This window comes from Notothenia rossii (assembly GCF_949606895.1).
Source record: "Notothenia rossii genome assembly, chromosome: 4".
Lineage (NCBI taxonomy): Eukaryota > Metazoa > Chordata > Actinopteri > Perciformes > Nototheniidae > Notothenia > Notothenia rossii.
In genome coordinates this window covers 11656703-11668875 of record NC_136902.1, presented here as the reverse complement: position 1 = coordinate 11668875, position 12173 = coordinate 11656703, and the positions used below count along the sequence as shown (strand labels likewise).

The window sequence follows — 12173 nt, the reverse complement described above, 5'->3', positions numbered from 1 at the left end:
GGCTCGGAAACACATCTACAGCAGTAACATGATGCAACATACACATTAATGCAGCAGCAATATTAATAGAGAAACATCAGACATAATAGTAAAACACTGCAAGGGAACATTTTATTGCACCAGGAGCTATCTTGGGACTTTTACTGCGACAACGTTGACTTGCCTGTGAATAAAAAATAAACCATAGTGTTGGTGATCTACAGTGTTGTCATTCTTCTTTGAACACCAGCAAGACCGCTTTTCAACGATCACACTCCCTGTCATTGACATAATTAATAGATAGTTTAGCTTCTCACCATCATTTGCTGTGGCCAACTGATGTTAACGATCCTAACTGAAAGGCTGCCTGCCAAACGTAAACATTCAGCCACGTGACATTCAGCCGAACTCTCGCGAGAGTTTTACACAAGACGGATCCTTTCTAGACATAACCAAGATCCTCAGCTCGGTGATTCATGGTTTAGCCGCAATGCACGTTGGGAAATGTTGTTTATGCGATGTGAAATCCGAAAACATTTAAAAAAAAAATAATAATACTTTATTCCGAGTTTGCTTGCTTTTCTCTTTGGAGCTAATCACATAACGGCATTGTAATACATGGTTCGGCTGCATTACATATTACATATCTGCCGTAGTTATCTATCTATAGAGCCCTGATGAGAAGACTTCTATACAAACAGGAAGAACTGCCGCCAAAACTGAAAACGTGACGTGGATCACAAATATATCAGCCATTTAACAACATCTTAGATTTATTTTCACACAATATGTCTCCTTGCAATATCAACAGTAATTCGGCTGACTTTTATATTGGATCCAATTGGTAGATAGGCAGTATTTACACCATAACGGCGCACAGCTGATAAACGGGCACCTAGTGGTTAAAGCATGTTATTGAATTTTATTATTATTATTAACTAACAGAATAAGAGACCTGACAGGTGATGGTCAGACGTTGACCTGGCTGCACAGTCACAGAAGCTGGCTGTTTCAACTGTTCACACTTCACACCTGTACAAATACAAAAAAAAGTTATATGACAGATTATCCTGTTAAACAGCAGTATAATAAGTGTTGACTCACTTCCAGCTGCCAGCAGCAGCAGCAGCAGCAGAGAGAACATGATGATGATGACTCTCATTTCATTTAATTTCAAACCTTTATTTATACAGGTGTATCCCATTGAGATCATTGATTTCTTTTTCAAGGGAGACCTGCTCAAGTAGGTTCCACACGAAACATAAAAACATAAACAGAACAACAAAAGGACATCATACAGCACCATTTACATAACTATCCACATAAACAGGTACCAATAGCTTCCGATTGAGTAGCATCCAACCGAGCTTTAAAAACATTTAGTGGCACCAGATTGCTCAGTTTCCATTTAATTTGCAGACTATTCCAAGACAGAGGAGATGCGCATCTAAAAGCTGTCTTCCCTAAGACAGTCCTAGCAGTTGGCACATTTAATAAAACCACAGCATTTGATCTCAGGCAGTAGCCACTTACAATTTTCCGTGAGATCAGGGAGCAGATATAAGATGGAAGTTTCCCTAACATGGCTTTGTATATAAAAATGTACCAGTGACTGAGCCTCCGTACAGTTAGTGAAAGCAAACCAGCCCTTGCATACAGGGTACAGTGATGGGTTAATGCTTTACAGTTTGTCACAAATCTCAGTGCACTGTGATACGCAGCATCTAACTTGACCAGGCAATTGGCAGGTGCATTCATATAGATCAAATCACCATAGTCCAGCACAGGTCAAAAGGTCACAGTGACTAGCCTTTTCCTGGCCTCAAGCAGAGAAACAGGACTTGTTCCTGTAGAAGAAACCTAGCCTAACCCTCAGCTTTTTAAGCAGGTTATTGACATGAAGTTTAGAAATGTGAGACAATCATCAAGCCAGATACCAAGGACTCTGAGAAGACGTGAGCTCCTGATCCCCTTTAATCTCCACTGACAGTCTCTTGTGAAGGCCTTATAACTGTATCACAATGGATATTACTGAGTTTGCATAGAACCAAACGTGTTCACGTGTGAATGTGAACATTAATAGAATATCACCTCCCATCTTCAGAGCAATCTGACTATTATAACATTAGCGTTAAGAAAGCTTAATTAAATATCTGCCTCAACATAAGTAACTGGATCAAAGTCACAGTACAGTCCGCGGCATCACATCATAATGTATCATATATCTCCTTATCTGAGTCAGCTGAGCCGTATCTGGCCGTGCAACACTTACAGTGTCACATACTGTATGCAGAAGTATTATTTTAAGCAACACATTACGAAACACTCGAGTCAAATGTAATTAAAGTCAGATCGTGTCTTAGACGGGGCATATCATAAACCTGTTAATGTACGCATTCAAACACTTTTTCTTTTACCAGCTGTGTTCACCTTGCAGGTGCAGCTATGTGGCTTTTATCCTGGATAAAGTGTTTGAGTCATGGATGTTTAAAGTCTTCATATTTGTCTAATTATATAGTTGACTTTTCATTCAGGAAGTATACGCGCTGCGCTTACGCTTCTCCATGTTTGTGATTGGTCGAATGCTCCAAATACTACCCCTTTTATGTGAACGCGCACCTAACTAGATAGGCACGGCTGGCTTGAGCGATCCACTTGATAACCCGTGTCGTAGTGCCGTTTAGCGAGAGGGCGTATGTTTTGGATTAGGCCAACCGGCTAACTCAAACATATCCAGGTTAGGTTGAACCAGTTTCGTGGTATACCCCCCAGGTCTTGTCCTGACTGAGCACAGGCACCTGTAGCCTTGGCTACTGTGCTCTCAGTGTTTTGTCTCCCTGTTCCTGCCTATTGGCGTCAGCTGATAGAGGTGTTGGTTTTATCTTGTTATGCACAATGTTGATTCTTCTCTCAGAACTAGCTAAATATGGGTCTGGGGTAGAGATCTTCAGAATTGGTTTGGCATCTTTTGTGTCAATTCGTGGCACACAACATGTCTTGTGAATAAACCATCAGTTTGCCATCAAAGTTCCTGCTCTCCTCGTGTCTCTCTGACTCCTGTTTCCATTGCTTCAGAAGTTTCCATCGCATATGAAAGATTTTCACATGTTTGTAAATTATTTTGGTTTCAGTGTGTGTGTTTCACATGGGTGAACAGTATATTTATATGTTATGGAATGAAATACAATGTCAGATTAGGGGAAAGTTAGGGGAGTGCATGTTAATGTGTCTGGAGGTGGCGTGTTCCAAAAGTGTTTGGGTTTGTCTGCCGTGTGTGGGCTGCGTTCCATTTCAAATTGCCGCCTGTACAATGTATGCACCAGTCTGTGATATGCCGATGTGCAGGCCCGCCCCTCCATACACGCCGATCACACAGACTGCGTCTGCCTCTCGCCCTCATCTTGTGGAGGGAGCCTCATCTGATGCGCAAATGCGGCGCAATTGAGCGCGCCACAGTTTCTGCTGCGAGGCTCCACTAGCTGTAATCGGCTTGGTGTGTCCAGGGTTTACACACCACCCTCCCGTCGACGCTCGCGAGGGCCTCATCACATCACAGCCCTGCCGATGTGATATAATGTATAGGACCTTTTTCCTCATGGGTGTCATTCACAACAGACCAATCATGACAGTTTTAGAGAATGAGTTTGTATGGATACACTTAAAACATATTTGTATTTGTCTTGGCTTCAGCTCACTGATAACATAAGAACACAAATAGGCACAACACTTACATAGATGTTTTTTTATATGTATTTTATTACTCCAAAATAGAAAAAAAAAAGTCAGCCATATTTAACTGGAAAAGTTTTCCTTTGGCTCCCAGGAATTTTTCCACTTCGCCCCACTGTAAAACAGAAACAGTCAATCAATCAATCAATCAATGTTTATTTATATAGCCCAATATCACAAATGTTACATTTGTCTTAATGGACTTCACAGTTTGTACAGAATATCAGTATGACAATACTGACACAGCAAAAAGTATTACTTTTTGGAATATGTAGTTCTACAGTATGTTGACAATGCTATTTCAAATGAGAAGATATACTAAGTCACTCAAAAATATCATGATGAAAGTGCAGTATAATGTATATATTTATATAACACGTACATCATATATAATACAAGGTACATTTTTTATTTCAAAGTCAATGTTTCATTTGACCAATTCTTTGAATTTGCTGTCTTATCAATGCCCAAACATACAGCACTAAACTTAGACAACTGCCTGCAAGACTGCACACAGAAATAATACTACTTATTACTACTAACTATACTTATAGTATAATTGTTAAGAACAAATGTAACAAGTCAGTAATTACAAAAGAGATCAAATACCATCCAGCCTCACATATCAATCATTTAACCTTTAGTGATATTGATCAATGATAAACTCTATTGTATATTTTAATTTCTATTTCAATGTAGGCTACTTCCCTGCTTATGTGTTACAATCAGACAGCGTTTCTAGGGCGCGATGTCTGAATGACGAAGGGCAGAGAACTTGGATGTCTTACTTTATGGCGCAAACGTCTGATAGAGCCATTGATGACATGGCTCCCCACCCCCATGTGATCAACTAAATTCAATTTACTGCTGAGGAACCCAAAATGTTTAAGTTAGTGATCTCAGGGTTGATGAAGTTGGTTGGTAAGACTACTTTGTGGCCCCTGTTCTGCCAGACCCATCAGCTACACTGAAGGAAACTTCAGATTAGATACATACCATCCAGAGCAAGACTGCCACTGCACCAACACCTCGGTATGGCCCTGAGTAAAGAAACACAGATTTTAGGTAAACTTCATTTTTTTCAAATGTCATACATGTAAATACAAAAAGTCCAGTGAAATCAAATGATAATTTGAAATAATAGTAGGTACGATTAACTCAAACATATGAAGGACTGTAACATAGTCAATAGCATTTTCCCCATCAGTTTAATATTTTGGAATACTATTATTATTTAAAAAAATATTTGTACTGCCAAGAATAGGAATTCACCTACAAAGGATTACAAGAAAAAATGTAATATATAAATAAATGGCTGGACATGATGCATTAATGCGACATGAAGCATTACACAAGTACCTCAACCTTAAATTAATAATAAATTATTGTTACTGTAATTTCAATATTTACATTAGCAGTCATGCTTAAGACTGAAACACTCCTTTTAAACAAAGTATACGAAAATCCAATAAGATAAGACTTGGTTCCACGGAAACATTATTGTCATTGTTTATTTATTTAAAAATATTTTCTAAACAAACCTCCCTGATTCGTTCCCTCAGTAGTTTTTTGTAGGGGAAAGTGTCTGACCCTTGATGAATGGGACATTCTGCAAGGAATTAAAAGATGGTAATAAGTTGAAGTTCAGCAATAACCTCCTAAACATTGCCTAACATCACATTGTGCTCAATTAAACTGTTCAAAATGGCACTGAGACTTTTGATACTGCAAAGTCTTAAACAAAACAAAAGGTGGTGTATTCTAATTGTACCGATGATTGTTTTCTCTCTCTTTAACTAATTCAATGTGCAAAATCAAACACAGTTTCAGTCGATGTAAATAAGATAATTACTAATTAACCCGCACATACCATTAATTGCCACTTTATTCCTCGTTGGTCTTCTTTTCTGTGAGGAAGACACTGAGGAGAGAGCAGGAGTCAGCCCGGAGGAGAGAGCAGGAGTCAGGCCGGAGGAGAGAGCAGGAGTCAGGCCGGAGGAGAGAGCAGGAGTCAGCCCGGAGGAGAGAGCAGGAGTCAGCCCGGAGGAGAGAGCAGGAGTCAGGCCGGAGGAGAGAGCAGGAGTCAGGCCGGAGGAGAGAGCAGGAGTCAGCCCGGAGGAGAGAGCAGGAGTCAGGCCGGAGGAGAGAGCAGGAGTCAGGCCGGAGGAGAGAGCAGGAGTCAGGCCGGAGGAGAGAGCAGGAGTCAGCCCGGAGGAGAGAGCAGGAGTCAGGCCGGAGGACACAGGAGTGAGGAAGAGAGTGAACTCAGTGTCAGTCTCGGTGGTAAGAGGTACAGACAAGTCTGATCCTGGGTCTGCGGCCATTTCTGCCTGTGTGGTACAAGGGCCCTCAGGTTCAACTGCCAAAGTCACTATTGAGAAGAAAAAAAAGTAGACGCATGGTGAGTAAATGACCAAGTATAATCCGCCATATACATTTATAATCTGAGTAATTACAGCTAAAAATGAAACAGCGGAACATCAGTGATTCTGTGTTACAATGGCGTTTGTTAGCAACCAGGAAATGACACCAGTAAGGACAAACAGATGAGAATGCTGCGTGGGGTCTGGGTGCCGTGTTGGCGGGACGTTGGGGGGCTCGCTGCTCCGCCCTTTGAGGCTCGAGGAGCAGACAGTGTGAGCTGGATTACTGGTGTTGTTTCCTGGTTGCTGTGTGGGGTCTGCGAGACAGCGAGGAACTCAGCCTGAGCGCACACACACACACACACACTCACAGCCAGGCTGTGAGTGTGTGTGCGTGTGTGCGTGAGGAGATCCGCGGAGCCTCGGCTGAGAAAAGATAAGGCTGAGTGAGTGTGTGTGTGTGAGCCGGTACGTCACTATGCCCGTTACGTCACTATACTCAGGAAGAAAAAAATTGAAAAAGAGCAGCATAGACAGGTATTTTCTGTGTTAGAGTTTTACTCGCTACAGGGTGTACTTTGAGGGTTTGTGACTCTGCAGACCGTTTACATGCAGGAAAAGCTTCATAACACACAAGGGGACGGGTAATAACCAGAAAAGCATGACATGGGAACTTTAACTGACAAAACAAGACATAACGACATATTTGTACTACTTGGTAAACAGTGATTCACATTTTTTTACATTTAAAACCAGATAACTGAGCAACTAATTTACAAAACATGTTAACAGATAAATTGCTGAAATATAGCATGCAGATTTGTATACTTTACCATTAATTAGGCTTTCGTAAATCCTCTTTATGGTAACAAGTGCATTGTTACCATCTTCTGTCTCGATTTGCCATGGACAGATGCAATCGGCAAAAACCATTTGTACCTCTCTTGGCAAGAAGGAGGATGGGACGCCGATCTAACATTTTCCATTTGTGGAGCTGGAACACAATGGACACAAAAAAACAAGAAATATTATGTACACAACAGCTCTAAACATCATCACACACCTAAAGCCATTATAACTCCATTTATTTTGCATAAGTGAAAAATGCACTGATGTGATACGTGTGCACATTGAGGAAGGCACCCCACAATTAACCAGGTGTGATTTTAGACCCCTTTTAGGGGAGCCCCTAAAAAAGAACTGTAAAAAAAAAAGAAGTTTATCGAGCTCGGGTTCACTTTGAGTTTTTTTACATGGGCATAGTTATTTTTATATGGGTTAGGGATGCCAGCGATTATTCTATTTTTCGAATATTCGTTACAGTCTCCATAATCGAAAATTATTTTTAAAATTCGATTTTATTTATATATATTTTTATTATTATTTATGTATTTCTTTTTTTTCCTGGCTTAGTTTCAATTCGGCGGCGAATAATCAATTAATATTCGCCAGGGCTGTCCGATTTTGATCATGGTCAGTTTCTGGCATGCCTAATATTTGTCCATTTAATTCTCACATTCAGATATCTGGATAAGCTACATTTAGCTTTGAAACATGTCAGCAAGCTATAACCTATATCATTTCAGGTTCAAAGTTCTGCATTAACAGCACTTCACATGTAAAGCTGGTGTTACAGGGGAATTTTGAAATGACTGTTCGAACACGGCTCAAAGTCAGAGACTCTGGTAAGCTTAATGAAAGTGCTTTTAAGGGCCTCTTTATTAATACTAACTCTTTCCAGGTCTTGATTGTCTTTCAAGCACTATATTAATATGGGCTGGTTTTGATTCTGTGACATTCTTGGTTTTACCATTTATTCAAAAATGTATATGATATTTCATTTATTTTACTTTTGGAAACCGTAGTCACATAATTATGTGTTTTCCATACCATGAAGTTCCAAAATAAAATATAAAACACCAAAATGCAGGTTTTTTTGTAAGATATAATTAGAAAAACATGTACATTGAAGCTCTGATTCTAGGAATTACCACTGGCCTGAACTATGTTACTTCTGGTTAAGAAATAATGTTTTACTAAAACTGGGTGCTTGCAAGTACAAACACTATCTAACATCAGTTCGAAAAAATGTGTTATGCCTTTACAGCTTTAAATACAACGGTGACAACAATTTTGCTTAACACATTACATGAAGTGCAGTAATCGTGCACTAGTCTGTACTTCTCACATAAACTTACTTAAGAAATTAGGATTATTTTTAAAAAGTAAATGAGGGCGACTGTTGGAAAGTATAAATCAATTCAGTAATTTAACAATTTGTATAAAAAGATTAAGATCAGGGATTATTTACACACTTTTTTATGATAACTGACATCTGCAAGAGAAAAAAGCTTACCAGTAAATGTGTCGAGTCATACACTTTGTTGACACTGTGGTTTTTCTGTTGCGTGGCCTTCCACTCCTGTGCAACCTTTTCTTTTTGCTTGGAGAGTTTCTCTTTGTAGGGTTGGATGGCACCACATTGTTTGCATTTTTTACTTGCTACTCCTATGCTTTGCCTGCATGTCTGGCACACTTTTTGAGTAGGCATCTGTAACAGAAACACAGATAATGTCAGGGAATACCAAAAATAAGAATACTATACTACAAATGTTTACAGGATTCATGTATTTTATTATATCGTGAAAAATCTTGTTAAAACAATGAACTCATGTTTTTTTATCTTTTAGATAGGATGAACAAAAATCACAAGAGTAAGGAAAACAATGTTATACAGAGTCAGTCACATGTTTAAATTGACTGTTATGAACAACCCTAATCTGTCAATATCTGGTTGATCCAAAAGTTGATGCTCCATCATCACAGAAAATAATACTAAAATCATCATTAGCAGGGGTGTATTGCTAATTCTATAAGTTCTGCACGTGTGCACGCGCAGTTGTGGCTTGTTTTGAAGCTTATGTAACTACTGTCAATTAACACTCCAGCCAGAATCAACAAAGAATGGTCATTTATTAAGTCTGCATTATTGAATAAATGTGTGATTCTTACAGTAAATGCTGCACACAGCTGCGTGATAGTTAAGTGATCAGTGAAGGACCTTTATAAACTAACTCCCTCCTGCTGAGGTACAAAGGTTACTATATAAAAAGTGTGCACATGTATTTAGTATCCTATCCATGTGAATATGTTTTAAGTGGGGGTGGACCTCATGTCCTCTAGGGGGGTCCGGAGGCCCCCGTGAAGTTAAATGCATCAATCTTGTGCACTTGAGGGCAAAATTAACTAAATCTATGGATACATCTGTCAACACCCATATGAAACTTAACTGTATACATTTCAATAATAAAAAAAATGATAAGAATAATACTTTTTTTAAATGTATCTTTGTGCATATTTAACTATTTACTGTTTTGTTTTTTTATGCATTTGTTGTATGTCCAATAGTATGAATTGTAATGATTTCATCGATGTTTTAGATTCATTCGATTTTTTTTAGGGTGCTGTGTGACGTTGAACCTGCGACCTGCAACCTGTGACCTATGAACCTGTATTTGTATACTACCAAAGGAGCTATTGAACCTAAGAACTTGAATTTCCGACTCCTATTGTGGAACATTACAATAATATAAAAGTGTGCCTTGGAAATATGTATTTCCATATATGGTGACCAAACTGTTTCAGACCCACTGAGATAACTTAGACTAAAGTTAACTGTGTAAACATTACATTAGGTACATTAGCCTCTTAGCCTATCCGTTATCATAGCTAGCTAGCACCAGATGCTAACAACCATCCCCGTTTTAGGTGCCGGAGCGGTGTTCCGGCAGTATTACACCCCTGGTCACTCTTCACTTAATAGATAAATAGTATTTAATATAGTTATAAAGAATGTGACGTTTGATAACATTTGGATCAACCGCATGAACCGATGGATCACATAACTTCCATGCTCACGTTAACGTTAGCTGATTCTACTTTTGGCTAATTTAGCTTTGCTATCATTATTCCTAGGTAAACATAGTAATCTTAGTCACTGTACTAGACGACAAAATAAAACAACATAATACATATCCCAAAATGAATATACTTTTGATATCTGACTACTCACGTTTATTAGCTTGTCTGGGAAATAAATGGATGTTGTCTGATGCAGTGTCGAGTCCAAAACCCCGGTGAGTTAGCATTTGACCACTTCCGGTTCCCTCGCGTCAGAACCAATGAGATTTCTCCATAGGATTTGGGAAAATAGCTCGAAATAAGGTCTGTGGTCGACACAAATTTAAGAGGCGGATCACGTTTTGTTCTACGACAGAAAGCCGTGATTTTTGAAGAGTGTACGTGTCTGAAAAACGATGGTTGTTAACAGAAGTTGTCGAGGACGTTGTACGTCATTACGCCGCCTCCCGTTGATTTAAAACGCGCCCGTGGGTCGTAAAGGTATACAGGCTGACGCACCCGTTGATTGAAAACGCTGCTCTGGGTCGTATTAATGGGTCGGAAAACGAGGAAAACAATCGACCTATTTGGTCGTATTAGTTGGAGGACTTGTTGCATCTGCTACATGCAGCAACACACGGAGGAGATGGTGGAGAGAAGCGCTCCAAGGTGTGGTTACATATTACCCGTCTTGAGGTGGACAATGCTCGTTACCAAAAGTGTTTAGCATGTAAGGGCGGTAACACGAGCAATTTGTCTAAACATTTAGCAAAAGTGCTCCACATTCAGACGGAGGAATGCACCGGGTTCGACTGTCTTTCGAGTAGCTCTGTAGCCCCATCCACGAGTAACGTTTCCACGTCAGGTGTTATGTATGCTAGCAGCAACACACGGAGTTATCTACATTATACAAACATGGGTTAATGATTAGAGGTAACTGAGTTATTTATTTTGTTAAAGTTTCAGCTATTCTGTTTACAGTTCTGTCATCAGATTATTTAATAAGATTTGTTAAAACATTGTTGTTTCTTTTGATGTGAAATATTATTTATTTAATTCAAATAAAAAGCAATGTTAATTTTGTTCACAATTTGTTAAGTTAATTTAATAATATATGTATTTTTGAATCAAGTATTCATCTTTATTGTCTTCATTGTTAGTTTCCACATGCCTAAAACAACCTCAAACTAAATCTAAAAGTTGATGGCTAAATAAGAGCGTTTGAGAACCGAATAGTCGATTAATCGTTTCATTTATCGATAGATTAATCGATAATCAAATTAGTCGTTTGTTGCAGCCCTATTGTAGTTATCCTATGTAAAAATAAAACGTGTTATTCAGCAACCCTTGCAATTTGGGATTTTATTTTTGGTTGGTAGACCTCGGTTAGCTGGTCATTTCAAAAGTAGCTCACCAGCCAAAAAAGTGTGGGCACCCCTGCCGTAGAGTGAACGTGTGGAACTCACACGAGAGAGAAAACACCAAGGTGAAAAAATCTGATCGATCTAATTTACCGACGAACATTTCTGCTAAAGACCGGGCAAAGCAGGACCCCGATGTCTTTCGCCAAAGTGGGGGGAAACTATTCTGCAACCCGTGCAACTGTGTGTTGGAGTATAAGAGAAAGTCGACGGTGACGACCCACTTTGATTCATTCAAACATTCAAAAATGCGTTCTGCTGCTGTGGACAAGAAAGCCAAACAACTCACGTTCACCGAGGCATCAACCTCCAAAACCCTTTCGAGGGCTACAAGAAACGAAGTGAGTAGCCTACAAGATTGAAGCTGGTCAGAAAACGAACGAGTAAAGGAAAACAGAATGAGGCGGAGAAGTGTGTGTGTGTGTGTGGGGTTGTGTGTGTGTGTGTGTGTGTGTGTGTTTGTGTGTGTGTGAGTGTGATTAAAATGGCCCAATTGCGTTTACAATAAATAAACATTGAATGTGTTTAATTGAATAGGAAAGGGGTTTAACGTTAGTGGCATGTTTTGTGTGAGAGAGAATAAATAAGACAGCCCAATATTTAAAAAGAAATCTATTCTTTTTCGCAACTTTCCGCACATTTCGCAAATTTCACCGCATAAAATCACATGAAAGCCCCGCATGTTTAATCGCATAATCAAGGGTTTCAGTCCGCGTTTTTCTGGAGGATCTATTTATATGTTTATTTTTCCACAAGTTTTATTTATTTTTGTAGGTTTGAT

The 12173-nt window shown here is 39.3% G+C and overlaps 2 protein-coding genes across 8 annotated transcripts in view; both read right to left on the bottom strand.

Moving 5' to 3' along the window:
• Positions 1-12173, bottom strand: part of LOC307037339 (ras-related protein Rab-7L1-like) — a 584338-nt gene that overhangs the window by 120893 nt on the left and 451272 nt on the right. The gene's annotated exons all lie outside the window — the stretch shown is intronic.
• On the bottom strand, positions 3714-10571 carry LOC307037020 (uncharacterized protein). 3 transcript variants are annotated; one of them, XM_079677733.1, is made up of 7 exons: positions 10144-10571; positions 8428-8622; positions 6905-7065; positions 5579-6497; positions 5250-5317; positions 4705-4748; positions 3714-3823 (listed from the first exon to the last, which is right to left on the bottom strand). In XM_079677733.1, exons 4-7 carry the CDS (start codon positions 6030-6032, stop codon positions 3772-3774), a joined length of 618 nt encoding a protein of 205 aa, XP_079533859.1. In that variant the 5' UTR covers positions 6033-6497; positions 6905-7065; positions 8428-8622; positions 10144-10571; the 3' UTR covers positions 3714-3771. The 3 variants fall into 3 exon arrangements, with proteins under 3 accessions (XP_079533859.1, XP_079533857.1, XP_079533858.1); XM_079677731.1 differs by having other exon boundaries at positions 5579-6079; XM_079677732.1 differs by lacking the exon at positions 10144-10571 and having other exon boundaries at positions 5579-6079; positions 8428-10067.

Excerpts from the sequence above, each read along its gene's own strand:
- LOC307037020 (XM_079677731.1), bottom strand. The coding sequence starts at position 7,004 with ATGGTTTTTGCCGATTGCATCTGTCCATGGCAAATCGAGACAGAAGAT. Across the intron at positions 4,749-5,249 it reads TGAGGGAACGAATCAGGGAG|GGCCATACCGAGGTGTTGGT; the intron begins GTTTGTTTAGAA and ends TTCTTTACTCAG. Across the intron at positions 3,824-4,704 it reads TGGCAGTCTTGCTCTGGATG|TGGGGCGAAGTGGAAAAATT; the intron begins GTATGTATCTAA and ends TCTGTTTTACAG.